Genomic DNA, 26,719 nt, shown 5'->3' on the forward strand with positions numbered 1-26,719 from the left:
TTTTTTATAGTATCCGGTAACATATTATTTGAATTAGTTTTTAGAAATTAAAATAATATTTTATAAAAAACTATTGAAATAGCTATTAGTTATTCAAATAATTAAACTCTTATTAAAATTTAACAGCTAAATTTATCAAATAGACTCTTAATTGGAATAAATAAAAAAAAAAGTACAAAGAAGCCATTATTATTAGAATACAAATATTTAACATAAACATTATAATATACAACACTTGAACATTAGATTATTAAAATTATCCCAACAAAGATGGAATAAAAACCTGACAGAGTTGAAACAAAACTACAAAAAGAGTTGCTTTTTTTTTTTTTTTTTTTGAGTTGATGCTCAAAAGATGCAGCAACGGTAGGGATCAGGTTCCTTAATGCACACAAACTCAGCGACACAGTGATGGGCACTGCCCTTACATGAACAAGGAGATTTATCTTTCTTCTCATCTTTCTTTTCGTCTTTCTTCTCCTCTACATTGGTCACGCTTACTAGCTCTGCGTGCACCATCTTACACTTTGGTAATACACAGGTGAGAAAGTTGGGCCATTTTGCTGACTTCTTCCTTAGCGAACTTGTAAGTTCTACTGGGTCTACTCCTTCTCCGATCACTTCTATCTGGTTTTTATCTTTTGCGCCTAATGCCACTGAGTGCACTCCTGATTGATGCGGCAATTACCAAATTAATGTCGTTTCATCAACAAATTAATTACTGTCGTTTCATCAACAAATTAATTACTCAATCTGAAAGTTAAAAGTTACACATAAGAGAATACTAGTAAATTTATATCTTCAATGAACACTTTATGAAAAAGTATAATTTGGGTGCCTAGGTTTCTAACAGAAAAACTGAACCAAATCAATGCTATTCGGTTAGGTTCCATTGGGTTACTTTTAATTTTTTGAAATTAAGCAAAATTTTCAAGTTTTCTTTTTAAAATTTTTATTTTTATTTTTATTTTATAGCATGAATAATAATAATAATAATAATAATAATAATAATAATAACTATTGTTGGAAAAACTACAGTAAAAAAATCTTGAACATTTGTCTAAAAAAATTATAACAGAAATAAATTGAGAGTTACATAAATAATTGGTAATTTCATTTTTTTTTTTTTACTGTTTTTTTAAATTGACTTCGCGTATAGATGGTTTCAAAGGTTTTTTGTTTTTGGAATTATAAGCCCAATGGGCTTCCAACAAACATTAAAATTCAAGTTTTGTATCCCGCTTTCGTTCAGACAACCAAACATTCCAATATACATTTTGAACTTTGATTCAAAATTTTGTTTTAGGTTAATGTTCACGTAATAGTCTAACATAGAAAGCAACTAAAATAATTAGTACTTGAAATAGTTATTTCTAATTTATGAAATGGGTAACCTTAAACTTAAACTTTAAGTCTGTTAACGGTTTAAATTAGAAGTGTTTGGTAAAAATAGTTATTTAATTTAAAATTAAAAAAAAGAAAAGACATTACCAATTTAATTAGCTGAATTGGGAAAGAAAAAGACAACAGGTATAATTATCTAAATATTTGATTAATCTCCATGAAATACTAAACGTCACATTTACGTCTAAAAGCTATTATAGATAGTTAAATACTATATTATCAAATGATACAATTAAAAGAGATAGAGTCAAAACATCAAAGTCTTAATTTATTCTACTGTTTACTTCTCCATTCCACAAACTAAACAAAGCCTTAATTTTGAGCTTTCAGTCAAAACGACTGATATTTTATCAAGAAACCATTCAACAAGAAGCTAGCAAAAGCGTAATTAAATTAAAAGCAGTAGATTGTTAATTTTAAATTACCACAAACGCCGACAGCAATTTTCATAGCCTTGGAGCGATGCTTATCACACTGCAAGGACATTTGGACTACCATCTTTTTCTGCAACAGTCAACAGAAAATTTAAGCAATTTTTCATTTCTCATATAAAGAAAGTTTCCCAACAATATACATGTATATACACGAACCTTCATGGTTTTTGTCAGTTAGATGGAGGATGCACGAAACAAAGCAAAAGCTTGGGGACTGTGTTAATGGTGGTGGAGGGAGATGGTTGGGTGGGTGAGATACCGTTTGCTATTTATAAGCCCTCAATATATACGCTAACGTTTCTTTTTATCAATTTGAGCTTATTAAAACCTTGTAATTTTCCGAATATTTGACCTCTCAAAACTTATTGATAATATATATTATTCAAAATGTTATAAAATTGATCAATATTATTATGAATTTACAAAATAAATAATTAAGAAACACGGTCAACTTAAACAATAAATAACATACAATTATGAAAGAATCTACGTACCTAATATGCACAATGGTCTTCTAATGATGTCCAAATTTAAAAAAAAAAAAAAAAAAAAAATGGAATCATAGAAGCGCAGCCAGAAGTGAATAATGTATATTTTACGAATTGTATAAATCTTGATAAACATATGAGTTGATCCAAATACACCACTTGTCGGTTTAAGTAAACAAAGTTTGAATTGAGAAATTTACAAGATTGAACACCACTGTATCTTTCTTGTCCAGAAAATAAGAGCTTTTTTTTTTTAAACCGAAATCTAAATGTGTTGGAAATATTATACTATAATGTAGGAGTATGGTAGTCTTCCCATACAAATAACACTTGCCGAAAGTTATACGCATTTATTACTAAATTATACTTTGGTATACATTTATTTTATACTAGTTCAATTGCCAATAATTGGCATAGTGGTCCAACTTTGAAATAACTAATTTATATTTATATAGTAATTTATGGTAACTTAAGGATAATATTTTTAAATATCATTAAATAAAAATCTAAGGGTGGCTTCTATTATATTTTTAGCAATAAATGAGTATAAATATTGTTTTTCAATAAAAAAATAAAGAAAAAGATACTTCATATCGTCCTATCTATTCTTCTATGTACTAGGAGACAATGAAGCAATAATAAAAAATAATACTACTTCCTAAATATTTAGGCAATGGAAATGTATCGGAATAAGGTATTTGAAAGTAGAGACAAAATTCTCCAAAAAAAAAAAAAAAAAAAAAAAAAATAGAGACAATTTTAGAAGTAATGATTCATCGAGGAAAATACTTGTCTACACTTGATACATGCTATGAAAAAAAGAAATGTTAAAATTTAGTATTATTTTATTATTTTTCTTCAATGAAAAGACTCATGTACTTTATTTTCTTCAAATAATATTATTGGATCAGATTGATATATGAATACATTCATATACCAGATATAGATAAGTAATTGTTAAATAATAATTAAAATACACTTGTAAATAATATAATAGACATATTATTTTTGTATATATATTGAATTCCAACTTTGTCTAACACATGTTCAAAAAAAAGAAAAAAGCAAATGACATGTTGGAATTTAAAAGTTATATAAAAACATATATATGAATGCTACCAATTCTAGACGGTGAGTGATCTCGATTTCTATAAAGTTAAGAATATAAATTCAATATTTGAGAAAACATTTGTTAAAAGACAATAATTTTATACCTTACAGTGGAAGGAGATTAATCCACACCGAAAAAATGAAAGATAGCTCCAAATTTTACCCAAAAAAAAAAAAAGAGCAATATTGTATGCTGCTGTTTTTGCAATTCATGAAACGATTTTCACTCGAAGAAGGTCTATGGTAGGAGTAATATACCTGAAGGTTGACATGGAAAAAATGGCATTCCCAATGACTATAGGACCTCTTTCTTCATCTTTTCGTGAATAGGAAAGCTGCTCAACTTCACAAAACTACGTTAATATACCACAGATAGTCTTTTAATTTTCTTGTCGTGACAACATTAAATATACCATAGTCTGCCGATGAAGCTTTAGCTTAATGGCTAAAATGGAAGTCATGGGTTCAATTTACTTCCACAATAATAAATTAAGTATTGTAATAGTTATTTTTGCCTCTTATGGATCTAACTACTCTTAATGAGTTTTAATTTGATATAATTTGTCTTTTGCAGAAATTTAGAAAATGCATAGACATAGACATAGACATAGATCAGATAATTTATTTAACCTCTTGTCGGGTCGTTGTGTCCATAGAATCTGCATGCGTAGTATATAGTGTATAACCTTTGGACTGGGTCTGTCTCTGTCATTCGGAAAGTCTAACGCAGTCTCCTCATATGTAACCATTCTGTCTTTGGCTCTCTGGTTTCTTTTTCCTGCAATTATTTTCTAACAAATCCTTTGGAGTTATGTTTCAAAAAAAAAAAAAAAAAAAAAAAAAAAGAATCTCATTGAGTTCACCGACTAATTCATATTTTTTTATTATTTTTAATTTTATTATACATCTATTGATGGTGATTATGATTGAATGTTTTTTTTTTCTTCTTTTGATTCTTACTAGATAGCAATGTATACGTCTAATGATGATGATGAACTTTTTTTCCATTCATTTAGTACATACATAGGAATATTAACAGAATAAGGTTGTCAAATTCCCGACTTTAGCGGTTTTGTTAAGTAAAATTAACAATTTTATTAGTAATTTAATAATTATTAGCGTTGTATTAACTTTTTCATTAAATATTAAAAGGAAAAATATTTGATAATATTACTCTCTTAAATTTTAAATACTAATATAAAAATTATATCACCTATACTACAGAGATAATATTTTTATTTTAATCAAATCACTGAATACTACATGACAAGTGACTATCCTGAGTCAGTATCATTTGATTGAAATGAATTTTATATTTGATTTTATATTGAACGCAAAAGCTGGAGTTGACATTGGGTCCTTAATCCATGAAACGAATCGAAAATAGCAGTAATCGAAACCACAACATGATAAGTTTTGATAGCAGCATTCACAAAAGCATACCAACCCTCAGCTGTGATGTGACTATAGAATAAAAATTTTGATATGGGCAATTTAGTTCAAAATAATTTTGTGAGATTAATTTTGTGCAATTCATTTTAGATTTAATTAAATTTAATACAACTTGATTTTAGTTATAATCAATTCTATATAATTATTTTTCTACAATCGAATTAAAATTTTCTTTTCAAACCAAACATATAAATATAGAATTTAACTAACTTTTGTAGCATGTGTTTATTAGCATATAGGCAATATCACTATTTAATTTTAAATCGAAATCGAAATGGTCAAAACTGAAACCAAACTGCGGTCAACGGTCCCCTTTTTAAATTATAACTGAAACTATTTGTTTATAGTTTGATTTCGGTTATTCATTTTAAAAATTAAAACCGATCGTTTGGGTTATAAAACAATAGTTCCAAAATGAAACCGTAAAAAAATACTTTCAAAAGAAATCCTAATTTATTTTTTATTATATTACAATCTTTTAAAATAATTTTTAAGACTTTTTATTAAATTGGTTAAGTCTTTTCAATAATACTATCTATTATTATTATTATTATTTATTCGAGCTACAAAATTAACAAAAAGAATTAAAAAACTTGAAAAAATAAATCTCTAATTTCAGTTTTAAACTAAATCGAAAATGAAACCAACAATTTCGAAATCATCGTAAAAATAGTCTAAAAAAAGTACGATTTCGATTTCACTATTATTTTAAAAATCACCTAAAAACAGTTTAGTTCCGACTTCATTCTTTTTATAACAAGAACCATGCTCATCCCTGTTGGTGTAACCTCCTGCTATTACAAAAAATCAACAATTGAATGGCGAAAAGTTTATCTTTTTTTTATTTATTATTTATTGATTATTCTAAATGATAGTACTTAAATCTCTTCTTGGTATACAATTCATTAGAAGTTTGCCTTCTTTTTTCTTTTTCTTTGTCATGAAACATAAAATATCTTCTAGTGGCATTGATTTCCTTCTTTCCCTATAAATAATTATATACTTACCTAATCCTTTTTGTCCTCCTCAATGCTCTTCTTTTTTCCCTCGAGAATCTTAATAATAAATTCTAAGTTCTCTCAAAAAAAAAAAATCTTAATATTTAAGCCTAATAGTCTTGTTTAATTGTACAACCATACCGTTTTAGTCTTTTAGATGGAAAATAATTATTTCATCTCTAAAATTTGCCATAATTATCTAAGTAATCCTAATCATTTTACAAATATTTATAACATTTTTAATTTTTGCTTCTGCCATTTCACTTAGTCATTTTGTCCAAAAAATACACTTTTATTGTTAATTTTAAAAGAAAAAGAAGAAATTAACCTTCATAAATTTTTTATTCTCATTCTTGTCAATCTTTCTCCTCTAAAGTACCTAAACTTCAAATTCCCAACGTCTTTCTCAACCTAATACCGCTCTCTGTCGCCATAAACCACAATGTTGTCCATCAACCATTATCTCCATCACCAAATCACATTAAAGCTAAAGCTTTACATCCAAACCCAAATCGTCATCAACCTTCACCAATATCTCTCTCTCTCCTTCATTCTTCGACCACCTCTTCGCTCAAAATCCCTAAAACGAAATCCCTATCCCTCTAGTACCAATTCATCCAGTAGCCACCACCAACCTCTGCTTTCAGCGACCATATCACATCCTTTAATCGAATAACCACCCTCAATAAGTTGAAATTCGAGCAGTTTTAAATTTAGATTGTCCCTTTTCGATTTTGATGATAGAATGCTATGAACTAGAATGGATCCACAATGATACCAAAATTGCAACTTGGACACGATGATTTTTGCTGCAAATAACACTACATGCTACACAATACGAGGTAGCATTTTCTTTTGCTTACTAAATTGGTGAAAACAATTGTGGTTGAGAAGATTCAAATTTGAAGTCTCTCACTCCTCATATAAATGAAAAGATCAATCAGACCACCACCTAATTTCTTTTAGATACAAATTTAGTCTTCTTTGCAAGCTCAATAACATAAAACAGGACGAGGAAAACTTATTAATCAATATCTTACATCAAATGAACCAATTGAATGGGAGCGTTTGAGTTAGTCGTCTTGTCGTTTGCAAAGTCCATCAAAACTCGCATTTACGTTTTTTTGACCTTTGTATCCGAGACAAATTAGTCTTTCGTTCACTCTTTTAGTCCACCTTGCAAGTATAGGAAAATTCCAAACGCAATAATTACAATAGAGAAATATATTATTTAATCCCTGTAGTTTGATGAATTAACTACATTTATACCACTGTTTTTCAAAAAATACATCATTTAGACCCTGTGATTTGCAACCTGTCCAAAGTTGTCCTTTTCTGATATATAAAATTATGCGTAGTAATTAGTGGTTATGTATGAATATAAGTTGGCTAGAAAGTGATGTTTCTATCAATGTCTGACTCTAGAGAATTTGTCTTTACAAGATTGAAAGGTCAGAAATTATATCTATTGTATTTTTAAAAGCACTTAACAACAAAAATTATATCTATTCGACATAACTCAGAAGGACCACTTTAATCAATAATTCCAAACTACATAGACTAATATATGATTTTTTAAAATACAACGATTAAATAGTTAATTTAATCAAATTATAGAAATTAAATAGTAATTTTTTCTTATAATTATATAAATACTTAGTCTTAAAATATATGCATGTATTAATAAAAAAATCAAATAATTTTTTTGCAATTGTTTTAATTTTTTAAAATATGTATTAGTGAATTTCTTTTTAATTATATTTATCATTGACCTCCTTAAAAATTATGTATTAATCCTAAGCTAAGTTTTAATTTTTGATGGGTTGCCCCACAAATTTATTTTATTTATAGAACTTGTCTTATTTCACCATTCATTTATTTTCTTTAATAATTTATCTTTGTTTGGTCTCTTACAAAATATGGATTTACAAATTAGTATAGATTCGGTAGAATAGAAAGCATTAGAGGAATACGATTTGGGATGGACACAAGTTGTACATATTTTGTAAAATTTTAATTTAATTTAATTAAAATATTTACATTGGTCCCCATATACCATATGCCTTATTAATTAAAATAATAAATAACTCAAATTGTAGGAACAGAGTGAGTAGGTATTATCCCTTTTTTAAAAATATTTTTACTATTTTTTGTAAAATTATTTAATATTTTTTCAATTTGTCCATATGTTTGCTGTTATCCTGTATATATGCTATTAACTTTTACCAAATAACTACTACCAACTATGTGAAATGTTAATTTAAGAATCACTAGTCTTTTCTGTGACACAAACATTGTTTATGCTCATTATGTACAACTTGTGATTTTATTTTTTATTACATATATAATTTTCTATTATTTTTTATCTATAATTATTCAAGAATAAAGGATATTAACTATAGAAATCTTAGCCATATATGTATATATACCACTTCAGGATTTCTTTGAAAGATAATAATTGTAATTCTTCTAAAAAAAAGGATAATAATTGTTATTAAATTAAATATTTTGTGGGTACGGGTACAATTTTAATATATGATAATTTTTTAGGGTACAATTATAAATTTTAATCAAGTTTAAACAATGCTCAACATATAAAATTATCTATGTACTTTTTACAAAAACTTTTTGGCATTCTCGACTTTTGTTTTGACCTATTTAACACTTTAACTTATAAAATTAGACTTGTTAAATATTTTATTTAATCTATTGAACACCTAAACTTGTAAAATTAGATTAATTGAACACTTATTGGATAGTTGAAAAGTTAAAAATCTTTAAAATTATTGTTTTTAGTGCAAAGAGATATAAATTATTACAAAAAAATGAATTTCAAAATACGACAAGGTGGATTCTAAAATTCAGGAACTCACAAGATTTTTACCAAAATTCAAGTGTTTAGTTATATATTCAATCTTTAAATAATATATTAAATTCGTGCCATTTATTAATTCTTTTACGTGGCATAATAAAAGAAAAAAAAAAGGGCGAAGTATCGTTTTTAAACTATCTGACACTTGGACAACACCTTAAATCTGTATCAAACGCCAAGTTTAGAGCAGCTAATAAGGATGGCCCATTAGGCCCACCTTGCTTCATTACGAAAAAAAAAGTCAAGGCCCAGTCCAAGACCTGTATAATGAAAGCTTTGTTATCCAGCTTTTCTGCTTTTATTTTATTGGTAGGTATCACTATTCATTATTATTACAACAAGTATATCAGTTGTCCACGTAATTTTTATTGACTTATTGACTTCTTACACAGTGTACAAGGTTGAAAGGAAACACTAAAGGGAGAAAATGTGGTTTGGCTCTCATTCATGGTTGTGGCTTGCTTTCATAGGGAATCATAAAGTAACACTGTTTTTTAAGGGCCCGATCCACAGTAATTTGAGCTGTGTATAATTCAGAAGTGTAGCTTTAAACAACTACCTCCAACCTAATGTTAATTTAGTTAAGATAGAGTGATTGGAAATTAAAAATTTCGAGTTTGAATTTTGAATTTGAATTTTGAATATGAAAATTGTCGCTCTAAAAAAGTCGCTCCTATATGGACGCTGCGGTAATTAAGTCAGATTAGGACTTTCGAAAATTATATCAAAATGGCAATTTTACTAAAGTTGTATTGGAACCGATCAAAATTAGAACTAGCTCGAAATTGATAAGTCCTAAGTTAAACTTAGTTCCTCATCTTGGTGATTTGAAATTGCTTGTTAATAATGTATGAGTGATACATACATTGTCAAATGGCTAGCTAATTTGAATATGATTTTATTTGGACTATGTTAAGCTCAAAAAAATAGTTATTACTAAAATTTTTAAATTAATTTTTTAAGATTGCTTTATTTATAGTTGCTTAAAAATAATAATTATTATTAAATAATATTTAAAAAATTAAATTAATATTTTTTATTTAAATAATACATTAGAACAAAGAATAAATATTCACTTTAAAAATAAAAAAATATATAAAAATATTTATATTCTTAATGGTCATTTTACATTTTAATAATAAATTTCTATCGAAATTTTACCCGATACTAAAATTCATTAGCTAATTGTTATCAATCATCAGCCATTATCTATCAGTCATGAACCACTAGCTACTGGCACGAACAACTAAACCAAATGCGCGTGAATATAAAATCTAATCCAATGATATATATAAATGAAATTAAGAGGAAATGACCATTTAGAATTGGTGTAAATTTAAGAAAAATTAGCCCCACCTAGTACGAATCTCTTCTAAACTATCAAAATCAAAAGACTTTGACTAGTATTGTCATGCTATATATAAAAAATTAATTTTTTACGATATTTGAAAAAATTACTAAAAGATAATGAAAAATATTTTGAGATTATTTTACGAATTAACTTTCTTTAGATTCAACTTATTTTACTGATTGGTTTCCTTATAACAGGGCTGCAACTTAACTTGCCAATGGTCCTTATTAATAACTGTTTTATTTATTTATTTATTTATTGGTAGATTCAATGATTAAAATAACACGATATGTTGCACAATATGAGATAATTATCTATTTGATTCATCAAATTGATAAAAATTTTTGTGATCGAGAGAATTTAAACTCAAAATACTTTAATGTTCATATTAGTGAGAAGACCAACCAAAATACACCTGGTTGATTCTTTATTAATAACTTGGATACTTAGAAATTAGAATTGTAAAATTAGTACAATATATAGAAAATAACTAATAATAATATTTAAAATTATAATTAAATAAAAACAAATAAAATTAAGAGAAGAAAATGATGGAGTGATCATATGTGGACGAATTTCATTGAATGAGCAAGACCATACATAAACTTGACTTGCTTCAAGTCTTCTCTTAAGCGAGTAAATGTCAAGACGACTTCGTTTTGGAGATTGAACAAGTCAAGTATCTCAAGAAAACTACGATGGTCGATGGACCAACATCAACTGCCCATTTAATTACTCGTATATATATTTATGACGATGATGTATGCCACCTTGTATGTCCATATTTTATATACATGGGAAAATTATACTCCTATTTAGCTTAACTTAACTGTATTTAGGGTTACAAAAAATTGAGAATAAATCGTAATATTTAGGTAAAAGCTCTTTCAAAAACAATAATGATTTTAGATTTTGAGATATTTAATTTTATAAGTAAAGTTTACCTTACAATGCAATCCACTTTGATTTAGCCGTTTACCGATAAATTTATTTTTATTTATTAATAATTTATCTTCAACAACGGTAGAAGTTTTTAATTTGGCTCGATTCATTAGAATTTTATAAGAAAAGTCCCTTAATTTTGATTTTATTTAAATAAAATCCTTCAATTTATAAATTATATACATTGAACACTTCAATTTTTAAAGTTGTACCCATTAAATATAAATTTATATAGTTTTCAATTATCGAAAACCATATTTAACAGGTTAGTTGCTTTATATATATATATATATATATATATATATATATATATATATATATATATATATATATATTAAACACTTCAATTCCTCATTTTTCTTTGCAAGTTAAATCATTTTTCTTGCTCCTTTCTTACACGACTCAAATGAAACCAAAACTCCTGTAGTTTCAAATCAGTAGTTGCCGCCCATTGAAATTATTGATGAAAGAAAATTAAGAATTTTAGGGAATTGGGAAATAGAGAACTTACATTCATCTTCTTAACCTAAAATGATGCATGATTTTTGTTCTTATTGTACTTTTTTTGGTACATTAGGACATTTTGAAAGGGAAAAATGTTACTACTAGATATGAATTATTGATTTTTTATATTATTAAATAGACATTCAATTATTGGACCGTTGATCCAATAACTTGCTATTTTGAATTTTAGAAATTATGATTTTTAAATGTCAATGCCACATTCATTGACTACAAGCTCTTCCAGCAACCATGATATAGACTTAAAATAATTATATGTAATATCATCTCTTAATTTCGAATAAATAAATTTAAACATTTCATGAATTTGCAAGATTTTTTTATTTAATTAAAAAGCAATGATCAATAGAATTGAAAATGTCCATCATTTGGTTAATTTCACAACAAAAAAAAAAAAAAAAAATCCAATTTCATAATATTTTTGTAAATAATTTTTATTTTATTTCACAAATATCTTTTAAATTCATAACTTTTAATGGAAAAACTGCCTGTGTGACAATCCATGAAATTTGAATTCACATTCCATCCATCCAAACCATCATTTACTTGTTTTTTCAATTTCCATGGTGATTGATAATGGGAGTTTAGAAGTTTCAAATATGCCCTAAAATACTCGTATTATGGAAGAAGAAGAAGAAGTTCCACACAACATTAAAAATATACTGATTTATATACAGAGAAAGAGAATTAACGGAAGGGACAAGTCTTATCTCTTAAATATATATTGCATTTATTAGTTAACTGTGCATGAATACAAACAATTAACATGTATTAACTTCAAACAAGAACTCTCATAACTTCTTCTATCATAAAATAAGCTTAGCAAAGTGCAATAATGTACACAAACAAAATCCTCTGTTTTGCTTATGAAATTACATGATGGAACAGGAACTGGGTTCAGGGTATTGCTGGTAATGGCATGGAAGGTATTGAGGAACTGCATAAACATATTCACTACCCATGTATGGCCATGCTTTTGCCTTCCCTTTCTTGTCTTCTATATTTTCATTTTTCTTCTCTCCGACAGCGCTCACGCTTACAAGCTCTGAATACCCAATTTGCTTTCGGAGCAGAGTAGTAAGCTTTACAGCATCAACTCCGTCTCCTACTACCTCTATCTGGCTCTTGTCTTGGCCTCTTAATGCTGCAGATTCTACGCCTGCAACTCCAACTGCAATTTTCATGGCTTTAGAACGAGACTTCTGGCTGCTCATGGAAACCTTTATCACTATCTTTTGCTTCATTATCTTGGCTGGTTCGTGTAATTGTATATTCGTTATGGGATTTTTGGGTAATAGCGAAGCAGAGGAGAATTGTTTCTTTTCTTTGTTGGTTTCAAATTCAAGTGAAGGCAAGTGCTGGTATTATTTATAGAGTTTTTGTTCTTACTATTATTTAAGAATTTTTTTTATATATTTTTAAATAGTTTTGGAGAAGAAATCAGATTTTCAGTAACATTTGAGCTTTTTTTTACAGAAAGACTAAATTTTACTACGGAGCCAAATCTCGGGACTATATAATATAATATAATATTTATTAGGTTTACCAAAATGGAGTGATGGACTAATGAATTAGTCAAACATTAGGGACTAAATAGTATTTTACCCTATAATGGATGTTTACTTGTTTACTTATTTTGATAATGGATGTTTTGATTATGGAAGAATTAGTTCCATGCAGAGAGAATTAGTGGAGGGGAACCAATCAAACATATGTATTAAACTGCACTCAAACCCTAGAGTGCGTCTATGGCAGCGACGAAAGAGAGAATGGATGGTTTTGAGTCTTTGTGCGTTCATCTTAACGGTTCTCTTGTTCGTCTGGATCTGAAAAGTTACAAACACAATCCCTCTTCAGCTATACCTCCATTCACACCGTCAGCAACTGTTGCCGTAAACTATTCAGATATTGGTCATCTTGACGATCGTGATCCAATTGCCGTTGTCAGATTCGAAATCTACTGGGCGGCGACGGCTTAAAGGATGTCTACGAATTCGATACCACAAAAAGTTCCCTTAAGAGATTTGAAGCCTCTTTGAAATATCCCAAACGGTTGGCTATGGTGGAAACAATTGAAGGCAAGATTTATGTTCTAGAAAGACGGTCCTCATGGGTTTTCAGTTTTCGAGGTTTTGAATCCCTCTTCTTTCGATTCCTCTTGGGAGATACTACCTTATCCCTATTACTATTCTCTTTGTGGTTCTGATAATAATTCTGATAATCGTGTGGGACGGCATTTTGTCCTCGGCCATAATCTGTATATCTGTACCGTGTCGATTATGCTCTACTACTTTGACACCACCCGCGAAGGACGTTGGGATACTGATAGAAACATGTTCAAATATATGTATGAATATTCCAATACTTCTAATTACCCCAAAGTGTCTTCCTTATTGATTCCAATACAGGGAAGGATGGCGTTGGAAGATGTAATCATTTCTTATAAGGAAGATAGGTTTGAATTCCCTCATGGTATAGGTCCAGCGGTACAATTTTATGGGTATCTCTACTCGTCAGACGGTTGTCTCTTGGTATGCCAGAAACTAGGTGATGTATTCTCTGGCATTACTCCAATGAAGCTATGGGTAGACAACATTATACTTTGATTAAGATGAAAGATGGAAGAATGTGTGCTCTAGGAGTCGGGAGCAATTTAACCATTCCAAAATTAAAGTTAATTCTTGCCGTTTCAATCTTTAGTGTCAGCAAAATGCCTAATGCCAATGCAATCCAAGACGAAGCAGCAGCAAATATGCTGTAGATATCGTCATTGAGGACGAGGTAGAGGACAAGTTCCTGAAAGTGCAGGTTGAATAGCAATACATCTCTTTTCCTGATGATTTTACAAGGCCCGCTCTGGGGGCATTCTTAGTTTAGCTTATTGCATTTTGGCATTGTGATCTACTTATATTTTCAAATTATGTTATGGTCTTCTATGTTTTTTTTTTTTTTTTTAATTATGCTATGGATTTCTTGTTCAATTTGAATTATGTTGAGGATATCTTGTTTAAAAAAAAACATATATATTAAACTTTTTTTCTTTTTTCTTTTGGTACTGAGAGAGAACAAACACACCCTAAACACAACTCTTGTATACAGTAAAATAAGTCTCCCATCTAAACGCTTCCAATTGAATAAAATCTTAGCTTTTCAAATTGGAACGTTTTGCACTCAATCAAAATCCTCTGTTTTGCTCTGTTTTTATAAAATTACATGATAGAACAAGAATTGGGGTCAGGGTGTTGCTGGTATTGATGGTATTGAGGAATTGCATAAACAAATTGACTAGCTGTATTGGGCCATACTAATTGCTGCACTTTTGCTTCCTCTTTCTTGTCTTCTTTCTTCTCATCTTTCTTTTGTTCTACAGCGCTCACGCTCATAATCTCCGAGTAGCCGACGTGCTTTCGTAGCAGAGTTGTAAGCTGTACAGCATCAACTCCGTCTCCTATTACCTCTATCTGACTCTTGTCTTGGCCTCCTAATGCTGCGGATTCCACGCCAGCTACTCCGACCGCAATTTTCATGGCTTTAGAACGAGACTTTTGGCTGCTCAGAGAAAACTTTATCACTATCTTTTGCTTCATTATCTTGGCTGGTTTGTAATTGAATTTTCGTTAATGGGATTTTTGGGTATTGACGAAGCAAAGGAGAGGAGAAGCAGGTATAAAATGTTTGTTTCTTTTCTCTGTGAGTTTCAATTTGAAGCGGAAAGCGCTGGTATTTATAGAGTTTTCTTCATTATTATTTAAGAATTTATATATATATATATTCTTAAAATAGACTAGAGAAGAAGAAACAAGGAAAGAGAAAGACCCCTTCCAAACAATTTTCAGCTCAAAAGTCCGAACAGTGTCATGAGATGAGATGCCGCCATGTAAGTTCGAGCCTTCGAGGAACTTCTTGTTGTAATTTGTATTTGTAAGAGCCGTACATTGGTGGGTCAATAGTCAATACAGCTAATGCTTAGCATGGCATTTTAAAACTAAGGCAGAACTTCGTTTGGAAAAATTACTGACGTTCGGTTCGGTCTGGTTCGATTTGATATTTTACATAATTGGTTTTATTTCAGTTTTAACGAGAAAACTACAATTTTTTAGTTCGGTTAATTTTTATAAAACCCAAAATATGTCAAATTTTGCTAATAATAAATAAAATTAAATTTGAGTTGATTCAATTCGATTTAATTTACTTTTATACCCTATTCTATTTGAGTTAAAAATTTTAATTTATTGAAATCATAATATTGATGTGATTCAAAACACTCAAAAATTCAACCTTCCTAAGAAATGTCAAATCTTATTTGAATCCAAAATTGGATTTAAATAGAATTAGCTTGACTCCAATGAGATTTAAGCTCCGTTTGTTTCTTTAAAATAATTTACAAAAAAATAATTTGCTAAAAAATATTTTTATAAAAAACATTTTCTTTGAAAATATTTTCCGTTGTTTGGTTATAATATTGAAAATTAGTTTAAAATATTATAATCTTTATCTTACAAGAACATAAAAAACATTAATAATAATAGAAATTTTATTGTTAAATATGAAAAGAATACAAAAAATATATATATAAATTATGAAAGCAGCCAGTGGCCAGTGGTGGTGGTGGTCAGTGGTAAAGGGTAACTAATGGTAGTAATTATGATGATTAATAAATTAAAAAAATATAAATTTATAAGGTTTGCTAATGTCCGGAAAATATTTTATTCTCTCGAAGATGGAAAGTTATTTTTCTTAAAAAATGACTTAATTTTCCTTTGACCAGGAAAATATTTTTCGTCGACTTATTTTCCTAAGCGCCCAAATAACAAAAAATTGTAGAAAATATTTTCTGACAAATTAATTTACGGAAATAAACGAAGCCTTAAAACATATTTGAGACCATATGAAACTCAATAAGATTTTGAACTTAATTGGTTAACAAAATTGAGGTGAACTAAATAATGCTGATTTAAAGTAATAAAAAAGTTTAAATTGTTTTTTAACAATAAAATGAACAATTGAAACCGATTTGATTTAAAAATGGGTAAATTATTTGTAAAATCTTTTTACTCGCCAACTTAATGATTTATTCGAAATTGAAAATAATATGATTTGTAAAAGATTTAAATAATAGTCTCTTTAAACACCCTTGAAAAAACGTTTTGCTATTTTTATAAATTTACTCCATATGAATCCAGATTATTCCAACCAGTATACTTCGAAAATGTTAAAAAAAAAATAAATAAAGACCCAAGTAATAATTGGAGGCAAGTCAACTATGAATTCTCACCCCTTTCAAAAAAAAAAACTATGAATTCTCACTTCTGAGCATAACTCCACACAACTTGCCAACTATATCAATCAACGGATAGCACAATTCAGATAGCAGCTTTAAGACTTAGACCAAGTCATTTAGGAAGCTTTAAGACTTAGACAAAGTCATTTAGGATTTTTACATCATTTTAAATTTATATCTCCTACTTTTCAGATTTTGTTTTGGATCATTAAGAATTTAATCATTTAATTACAAATTTTATAATATTTGTTACAATTATATGATTTTTTTTTAAAATGATCAACTTTACCGGATGTCTATTCTTTTTTTTAGAATTTATATATTTGAAGCCTAATGATTTATTTATGACATATTTATATATAAGGAATATATTGCAAATTTCTCTTAAAAAAAAGAAATGTATTATAAATCTATCCAGAAGCAGTTCTGCAATTTAAATAGACCATTACATCAATAAATTATTGCAAATTACGTCATCAATATAAGAAATAGTGACGTCAATATAATTTGTAATTTCTACAATAAAAGTGATGACTTGATACGCGGAAAGACCAAGTCAAGCCCACTTTGGTCTTCAATTGTAGCCTCAAAAGTTGATTGCAGTTCATATCGTACAAGAGTTTATTTATACAACTTCCCTTTATTTCAAGTGTCCCTTAAGGTAATTACACAATAATGAAATCAATCCTATTACAAAATGAAAGAATTCAAGAATTCTAGTATTCTTGGGGAAATTCTAGTCGGTGGACAAGTAATAGCAACTGTATATAGCCGGTCGTAGAGTTTTAAAATCCATCGCTGCACTCTGAGAACAACATTAACGATTTAGAAACTGTTGAACATCGGTCGCAAACAAGAAAAAAAAGAAAATTTTTTCGTTAAGGCATCGCAAATTCGATCACGATGATGCGCTATAAAAAAAAAAAGTCCTAATACAATGATTGATTACTAATCGGTCGCAATCTGGTCACTAGCGGTCTCAATTACATTGCAACATAGTTATTATATTTTTAATTGTGAATCTATTGCATGAGATCGTAAATTAGTCGCAAAGTTGCGATAAATCCATTGTAAATTTCTTTAATGCCCATTTCACGAGTGGAAATATTCAATTCTTTTTCCAATAATACAATATTATGAATTAATAGTGCATAATTTATTTATTTTTTGTTTATACACATGTATTTGCTGTCGAATAATAATAATAATTAGTTAAATTTCTCTCGACAATAGTGATTAAAATGAACATGATTTATAAAAATTTTCAAACTAAATCAAACTATTTAATAATAAAATTTAATCCAAATCAACATCTAATGAAGCAGAAAGCAGTTTGGTGACTGTAAAAGACTAGTTTTGCATTAGTGAATAAATATAATGACAAATTTCATTAAAGATGAAGGAAGTGTAAATTTTGCTTCATTTTATAGTTGCATTCATTGAAATTATTCACTAAATAATTGATAAAAAAATATTTTAATTATTTAATACCAACTTGCTACGCAACTAATAGAAAAGATCACATGTTTCTAGATAATAAACTATGTATTATTATTTAACTTTTGACAATTTTTTAAGGGCTTAACCTAAAAAAATCCGACTTTTGCGACTCATTGCAAAAATACTCTAATCTGACCATCGTCTCCCTGACACTCTAAAATAAAAACTTTGTAATATTAGCACTGTAATATTAGTTTTGAATAAAACTAATAAAACTAATAAATTACAATATATAATTATCGTATTTTGATCTTTTTAGTGATTTTTCATTCAATTATTTCTATTCTTATAGCAATAAAAAGATAATTAATAATGATATGGTAGTGGTGGTGGTTACGGTGGTTGTGGTGGTAGTAAAATGGTGGTGGTTATGGTGCTAATTGCGATGGAGTGCTGGTTGCAGTGGTGTTGATAGTGATTGTAGCCGCAATGGTAGTGATTGCAATGGTGGTGGTGGAGTGATGGTGGTGGTGATTGTGATGGTGATGTTGCAGTGGTGATTGAGAATAGTTATGCCCTTTGAAGAATCTAATGAGATTTACATACATTTTTTTTATGTAATGAATATTATATCAATTTAAATAATAAACATTACACATATAATTTCAATTACATTATAAAATTTTAAAAAAAGTCTAATCAAATAATGTAGTCAACGATATAATGTAAACATAGCCTAAAAGAATTATGTATACTTAATAGTTACTCAAAGATTCATTTCTTTCAAGACAACACTGAGTCAAAATTTTTCACTAAAATGATCTCTCATTCGAAAATTATCCCATTAGTTTTAAACACTTGAACAATTGATGATCAGAAAAATAAGTAGAGAAGTGAAAGATAAATTTTCTATTACCAACTTGGTGGATGACAGCTGTGATTTTCACTTTCACATATGTAATATAACCACCTTAAATTTGTTGGACAAAATTGAAACGAAATCAATAATTACTATTCCCATTTTCATTCCTGATTTAAGTTGATTCCTTGTTGCAAACCTAGCCTAATTAAATTCTTGAACAATTGAGGAATGAACGAAGTAAATTTAGAAATTCAAATGTAAGAAAAAAACAAAGTGCTATAATTTAAATATAAATTGCATAGAAAAAAAAAATACAATTCCTGAACACAAAAGATAGCATCTTTAGCAGATTGCAATTATGAAAATGGGTAAATCCTCTGTTTTGCTCTGTTTTTACAAGATTACATGATGGAATACGCAAAGGAGTCAGGGTATTGATAGTACTGAGGAACTGCATAAACATATTGATTACTGCCCATGTAAGGCCATACTAATTGCTGCACTTTTGCCTCCTCTTTCTTCTCTTCTTTCTTCTCTCCTACAGCGCTCACGCTTACAAGCTCCGAATACCCAACTTGCTTTCGCAGCAGAGTAGTAAGCTTTACAGCATCAACTCCGTCTCCTACTACCTCTATCTGACTCTTGTCTTGGCCTCCTAATGCTGCGGATTCTACGCCTGCAACTCCAACTGCAATTTTCATGGCTTTAGAACGAGACTTCTGGCTGCTCATTGAAACCTTTATCACTATCTTTTGCTTCATTATCTTGGCCGGTATGTATATTGTATTTTCGTAATGGGATTTTTGGTTAATGGCGAAGCAAAGGAGAAGAGAAGAAGGTATGGAAATAAATGTTTGATTCTTTTCTTTGTGGGTTTCAATTTGAAGTGAAAGTGCTCCCATTTATAGCTTTATTATAATTAGTATTTAAGAATTTGTTTTATATTTTTTAAAATACATTAGAGAATGAACACGGAAAGACCCTATACAATTACAATATTACCATCCAGCTAAAAGGCCAAAACGACAAGGTGATGAGATGTTGCCATGTAACTTCTAGGAACATATTCAAGCTGCATCTAATGGTTAGGGTGGGCACAGTCTTACTGGCAAGGGCCCGAAGCAGAGATGTACATTTTTTGTTTGAATCCCAGAACTGGATTTGAATTGACTTCCTCTGACTCTAGTTAGGTAAATGAGCAAACTGCTCATTTAAATTTAATAGACTAAGTTTCAGCTTTGGAATTAAGGTCCGCGAGCCTTATTATCAGCTGATTCATGAGCCAATATTAACATCAAATTATGAATATTAGTTGTTTTAATAGATATGATCGTTTAAATAGCCGTAAGTTTTTCATAGGTGTGATATAAACATTAAAGAGATTATTGTCACCTAACAGTCTAAATAATAGAAGTAATATTTTAATCCTAGTTAAAATGCTAAATATTACTTTAAAAATTATTACCGAGCAACCTAAATAAGACTTTAAAGAAGTCTATATTTGAATATAAACTTATAAATGGGCTATAATATTCGTTAACTATAAATTATAAACAAGTAAAACACAAATTAAATTGATTAGCATATTTGTAGCATAACTTGAAATCATTTATAATTTATCTGAAAGTGTATGAATTATTCTCCAACTATATTCTATATGATTTATTCTCTCACTCATTTTATTTATTTATTTTACTAAATTTTGAAGGGAATGATTATTATATAGTCTTTAGATTTTTTGTTAAAACAATGATAAGGACTTCAATTTTTATTTTACTATTTAGTCTCTGCATTATAATTCTGCTATATTATAAAGTTCAACAATTAGTTGTTCGGTTAAGTGATGGTAAATTATCAAAAATATTATCAAGGATAATTACTATATAAGTGATGGTAAAATATCAAAAATATTATCAAGGATAATTACTATATAAGGATTAGATAATATAAAATTATGAAAATTGAAATTTTACTAGTGCATTTCACCAAACTATAGGGACTATATAGTAATTACCTTTAGGAGCATTTTTAACATTTAACAGTCACATATCAGAAAAACTATACGTTAAATTTTATTGTATAATAGAATTATAATGCAGGGACTAAATAGTGTAATAATGAAAATTGAGGTCCCTATTAATGTATTTAAGCAAAATTTAAGAATTACATAGTAGTTATCTCGTTTGAAAATTTTAATAAATAAAAAGATCTTGATATCTTTGCATAGGAGTATAAAATTATTTTTTCGATCTTAAACATTTATTTTGTTTGGTGTTAATTTTAGCTTATAAAATTTGTAATCACACATATGAGATCGGAATAAATTCAAATCTGACTTCAACCCTAATTTAATTTTTGTTGAATAGATATTTAAAATAGTGACCTCATTTTCAACATCTAAATGTGAACATCTAATATATATAATTAACACATGGCAAACATTTAAAGTTCAAAAAAAAAAAATTTAAATTACCTTTCCCCTCCATTAATGCTTCGGTATCACAATCTAATTTCCAAATTGAAAGTAACAACAGGATACACGCGGAAAGACCTTTCTGAATTTCTAGAATAGGTACAAATATGTAACAACTATTTAGCTGAGATTATTCATATTGACTCCAAGTCAACCCCACTAGCTCTCCTTAATGGTTGGTTACCTGCAAGCCGCCAAGCCCATTTTACTATGTCTAATCTTGCTCACGCTATGTCAAGTTCACAAGAGAAAAGCGTCCCACTGAAAATTTTCTGCATTCATAAGTAGAAAACACTCCATTCATTTTTTAAATAACCTGAGTCTTTTTCATTTAAACCAATCCCTCTTGTTAGTTTTAGTAGTATTAATTGACTTTTATTTGGTATGGATTGACTTGGTATGAGAATAATAAGAATTCAAAAGTTAAGCAGAGAGTACTTAATGATACATGTAACTGTAAATACTCATCAGCTTAAATCAGTGAGAAAATAATAGAGAATTAATGGAATAAGCTAAGGATTCACGGTGTTTATCTAAATTGATGACTTGAATCAATAGAATAATCAAATCATTATGTGAATACGATTTTAAAATATCCATGAACAATCTAATAATCATATTGTTAATTAATTTTTTTTTTTTAGGATAATCTAGAGGTGTAACTTTTTTGGACCGTAAAACGTAAATGTTTTTAGACTTTTCAATAAAATTCGCTTCCTAAAAATCGAATTTTACTCTTCGGAAGATTGAGATCACTTATCTACCGCCCCAATCCACGTCTTGTTAATTATTAACTGATATTTTAGTTCAACAATACTAATAATTAACATTTGATAAATAGACACATGGATTAAAAATTACAAACTAAAGAGCATATAGAATTTTTATAGAAAGAACATATATAGAAGAAAAAACATTTCCTATGATTCATGAGAAGATTTTATGAGATACACATGACATATCTTCTCCTCAAAATGACATAACACAAAGTGATCTTTGTAGGATGTCATCTCAATTTCATCATCAAAGCAATCAAGTCCCTTTAAATTAATTTAAGGCTAACTTTTCAACAATCAATAAGATGTTTTCATCATCAGAAAGATAGAGGCCAGATAATAATAATAGTTTGAACATGGCCCAGTAAAACTCCATAAATCATTTATTAAAAGAAATTTAGACCAATGGAGAAAGAAAGCTAAATAAGACCAAAGACTCGTTGCTTCATTGCGCTTAACTTCTTTTCATTATATTATAATTTCTTTCATCAACCAAAAAGCAATCTAATAATTGAGATTTTTTTTTTAAAATAAAAATTACCTCATTCGAGAATTTTCTTAGTAGCAACAAAATATGTAGTTGTTAACGTGTTAATGACACACGTTGAGGGCATAAAGTTAGGATTTATGAAGAATGGGAAGATTGTTCGAGTGTTCTATGAATTTTGATTTTTCATTTCTGGTTCAACTGAGTAACAACAGGAGATTGTTTATTTTCTGAGCTCAACGGGAAGAGGAAAGTTCCCCTACAACATTAAAAAGAGAAAACTTAAAACAAAATAATTACAACATACAAAGGATAGCATCTTTAACAGATTCAATTATGAAAACCCGTAAATCCTCTGTTTTGCTCTGTTTTTATAAGATTACATAATGGAATAGGCAAAGGAGTCAGAGTATTGATAGTACTGAGGAACTGCATAAACATATTGATTACTGCCCATGTAAGGCCATACTAATTGCTGCACTTCTGCCTCCTCTTTCTTCTCTCCGCCAGCGCTCACGCTTAGAATCTCTGAATGCCCAACTTGCTTTCGTAGCAGACAAACAAGCTTTACAACATCAAATTCGTCTCCTACTACCTCTATCTCACTCATGTCTTGGCCTCCAAATGCTGCGGATTTTACGCCTGCAACTCCAACTGCAATTTTCATGGCTTTAGAACGAGACTTCTGGCTGCTCATTGAACCCTTCATCACTATCTTTCGCTTCATTATCTTGGCCCGTATGTACATTGTATTTTCGTTATGGGATTTTTGGTTAATGGCGAAGCAAAGTAGAAGAGAAGAAGGTATGGAAATAAATGTTTGTTTCTTTTCTTTGTGGGTTTCAATTTGAAGTGAAAGTGCTCCTATTTATAGCTTTATTATAATTAGTATTTAAGAATTTGTTTTATATTTTTTAAAATACATATAGAGAATGAACACGGATAGACATGTAACTTCCAATTATAATATTACCATCCAGCTAAAAGGCCAAAACGACAAGGTGATGACATGTTGCCATGTAACTGTTATGGTGTGCCCACTTAAATGGGAAAAATAGGAGCGGCCAGTTCAACAACAATGGCTTTGAATTGCTACACATGGGCGGTGAACGCAGTGTACGCATTAGGCGGTTTTGAACGCGTTAGGCAGTAAATGCGTTAATTACGCGTCTCTTATTCTCACACAACAGATAAAAAAGAAAAACTGTATCTAGGAAGGACTAAGAGGGAAAAATAGTGAGGAAATTATTATGGAGTGTTTTTGGAAAACACTTTAGTGCCACTATTTTTGTATTATTCTCTTTGTATACCTACTATTTTTTAATAGTGGAAGAATGTTTTGAAATTTTTCCCATGAATGTATCCCAAAAGAGTTAAGGGTGAACCACGTTAAATTTCTGTGTCACAAATTTGATTATTCCGCTGCATTAATTTTCTCTTAGTTGGTTGTGAGAGCCCAACAAGTGGTATCATAGTTGAGGCCCAACAACTGGTATCAGAGCTGATGCCCAACAACTGGTATCAGAGCCGAATGTTTCGGCAGGTCTAGCCGGTTAGATAGCGGTACCTGATCCGTGGATATATTTTGAAAATAAATATACCACGACGAAGAGAAAATTATGACGAGTCCATTGGTACTATCCTCTCAGAAAGACGCTGCAGAATCGACTTAGTGATGAATAGTAAAATAGTAACTCAAAGTTGATGGTGAACAGTACTATTGGTTGCAGAGTCCGTTTCAAGTAAGCCCAGCACTATTACACATAGACTATTCACGTGTACAGTCACTATTTGAGTATACTATCACTATTCATGGTCACTATTCATGTATACTACTGTTCACGTATACGGTTTATGTTGGTGATGATTTTCTGCACAAGTCAAAATGGACAAACAAAATTATCAGTCTAAATGGCGGGAATTACCATATATGGAGAAATGAGAGATCTCCTTATGGTAATTAAAATGCATTTGCCTGTGTTTAGTTGAACTAAACCGGAAGACAAGACTGATGAGGAATGGGCTTTCGAGCATGCGTCCAAATCTCGGTTGGCAGATTTGATGATAAAGGTTTCTGTAGCACCTTCAGAAATGGTCAGTGGAAGCTCACAAAAGGTTCATTTGTGGTAGCTAAAGACCGAAAGATGTACGTGATGCATGCGAAACTCTCCCAAGACACTTTGAGTGTAGCGGAGAATGATAGTACAGTTGAATTGTGGCATAAACGACTATGCCACATGAGAAAGACAAATCTGGCAAGAAAGAACGTACTACCTAGATTAGATAAAGTTCACCTAGACAAGTGTCCTGATCGCATGGTGGGAAAGCAAAACAGAGTAGCTTTCGAGATTATCCCTCCTTCTAGAATGAAGAATGTATTAAATTTGATTCATTTAGATTTGTGTAGACGATTGATAATGTCATATTGTGGAAATCGATATTTTGTGATATTTATCGATGACCATCCTAGAAAGACTTAGGTATACACATTGAAGTCTTCTAAACTTGGTTGAGAGACAGACAGGCAAGAAGCTTCAGTGTATCAGAACAGATAATGGTGGAGAATACACTGGGCCATTTAATACTTTCTGCAAAGAGCATGGCATTCGACATCAAACGACACCTCCCAAGACGCTACAACTGAACAGTTTGGCTGAGAGGATGAACAGAACTTTGATGGAGAGAGTCAGATGTTTACTCTCACATGCAAAATTGTCTAAAAGAATTTGGGGTGAATCTTTACTCACAGCAGTTTATCGTTCACCCTGTTTCCCTTTACAGTATGATACTCCAGAGAGAGTATGGTCAGGAAAGGATGCTTGCTATGATCATTTGCGAGGGTTTGGTTGCAAAGCCTTCGTGCATATCTCGAAGAATGAACGGTATAAGCTTGATGTCAAGACTAGACAGTGTGTATTCAATGGCTATGACAAAGACCAATTTGGCTATAAGTTTTCTTACCCAATCCAGAAGACGATTATAAGAAGTCGTGAAGCTGTATTTGTTGAAGATCAGACTATTGAAGATATTAAAGCAGAGTGCCAATAGATCTGATGAAGACTCAACAGACATATAGAGATTCTCTCCAATAGAACGTAAATAAATTGGAGATGAAGAAAATGTTCCACAAGAACAAGTGCCAGAGTTAGAAAATCCAGAAGTTCCTAATGAAAATGAACCAGATGAAGATTATGGTGTTCATGTTCAGCCACTAGCACCGGAAGGTTCTCAAAAATTAAGAAGATCTAGTAGAGTCTGACAACCATCAACTAGATATCCAGTCAATGAGTATGTACTGACGACAGACAAGGGAGAACCTGAAAGCTTTGAAGAAGCTATGGAAAATGAACACAAGAGGAACTGGATTGAAGCCATGTAAGATGAAATGAAGACCTTGCATGAGGATGAAACATTTGAGCTGGTGAAGTTGCCCAAAGGCAAGAAAACTTTGAAGAACAAGTGGGTGTTCAAGATCATGTAGGAAGAACACAGCTACCAACCACGATTCAAAGCTAGACTGGTTGTGAAATGATTAAATCAGAGAAAGGGTATTGATTTTGATTTTTTCACCAGTTGTGAAAATGACATCCATTCGGACAATGCTCGGAACGGCTGCCAGTCTTGAACTGGAAATCGAGCACATGGATGTAAAGACTACCTTCCTAAATGGAGATTTGGAAGAAGAAATATATTTGGATCAGTCAGAGGGTTTCGAAGAAATAGATGATTGTGTTTGCAAACTGAAGAAGAGCCTATACGGCTTGAAGTAGGCACCGAGACAGTGGTACAAGAAGTTTGAGTCTATTATGGGGGAGCAAGGCTACAAA

At 29.9% G+C, this 26,719-nt stretch overlaps 5 protein-coding genes across 5 annotated transcripts; all 5 read right to left on the reverse strand.

Moving 5' to 3' along the window:
- Nucleotides 1-348: 348 nt before the first annotated feature.
- LOC105647996 (heavy metal-associated isoprenylated plant protein 16) lies at nucleotides 349-2,085 on the reverse strand. The gene is made up of 3 exons (XM_012234234.4): nucleotides 1,995-2,085; nucleotides 1,830-1,908; nucleotides 349-668 (listed from the first exon to the last, which is right to left on the reverse strand). The coding sequence occupies exons 1-3, from the start codon at nucleotides 1,998-2,000 to the stop codon at nucleotides 349-351; spliced, it is 405 nt and encodes a 134-aa protein (XP_012089624.2). The 5' UTR covers nucleotides 2,001-2,085.
- Nucleotides 2,086-12,411: 10,326 nt separating this feature from the next.
- Nucleotides 12,412-13,030, reverse strand: LOC105647997 (heavy metal-associated isoprenylated plant protein 16). The gene has a single exon (XM_012234236.3). The coding sequence runs from the start codon at nucleotides 12,815-12,817 to the stop codon at nucleotides 12,446-12,448; it is 372 nt and encodes a 123-aa protein (XP_012089626.1). The 5' UTR covers nucleotides 12,818-13,030; the 3' UTR covers nucleotides 12,412-12,445.
- A 1,752-nt stretch (nucleotides 13,031-14,782) lies between these two features.
- On the reverse strand, nucleotides 14,783-15,160 carry LOC105647976 (heavy metal-associated isoprenylated plant protein 16). Its single transcript, XM_012234203.4, has one exon. It carries the CDS (start codon nucleotides 15,158-15,160, stop codon nucleotides 14,783-14,785), a length of 378 nt encoding a protein of 125 aa, XP_012089593.3.
- Nucleotides 15,161-19,414: 4,254 nt separating this feature from the next.
- Nucleotides 19,415-20,049, reverse strand: LOC105647977 (heavy metal-associated isoprenylated plant protein 16). Its single transcript, XM_012234204.4, has one exon. The coding sequence runs from the start codon at nucleotides 19,915-19,917 to the stop codon at nucleotides 19,558-19,560; it is 360 nt and encodes a 119-aa protein (XP_012089594.1). The 5' UTR covers nucleotides 19,918-20,049; the 3' UTR covers nucleotides 19,415-19,557.
- A 3,029-nt stretch (nucleotides 20,050-23,078) lies between these two features.
- Nucleotides 23,079-23,619, reverse strand: LOC105647978 (heavy metal-associated isoprenylated plant protein 16). The gene is made up of 2 exons (XM_089718869.1): nucleotides 23,276-23,619; nucleotides 23,079-23,151 (listed from the first exon to the last, which is right to left on the reverse strand). The coding sequence occupies exons 1-2, from the start codon at nucleotides 23,617-23,619 to the stop codon at nucleotides 23,079-23,081; spliced, it is 417 nt and encodes a 138-aa protein (XP_089574995.1).
- Between the last annotated feature and the right edge of the window lie 3,100 nt (nucleotides 23,620-26,719).

Source organism: Jatropha curcas, chromosome 3, assembly GCF_041381405.1.
Source record: "Jatropha curcas cultivar XTBG-Jc1 chromosome 3, XTBG_Jcur_1.0, whole genome shotgun sequence".
Lineage (NCBI taxonomy): Eukaryota > Viridiplantae > Streptophyta > Magnoliopsida > Malpighiales > Euphorbiaceae > Jatropha > Jatropha curcas.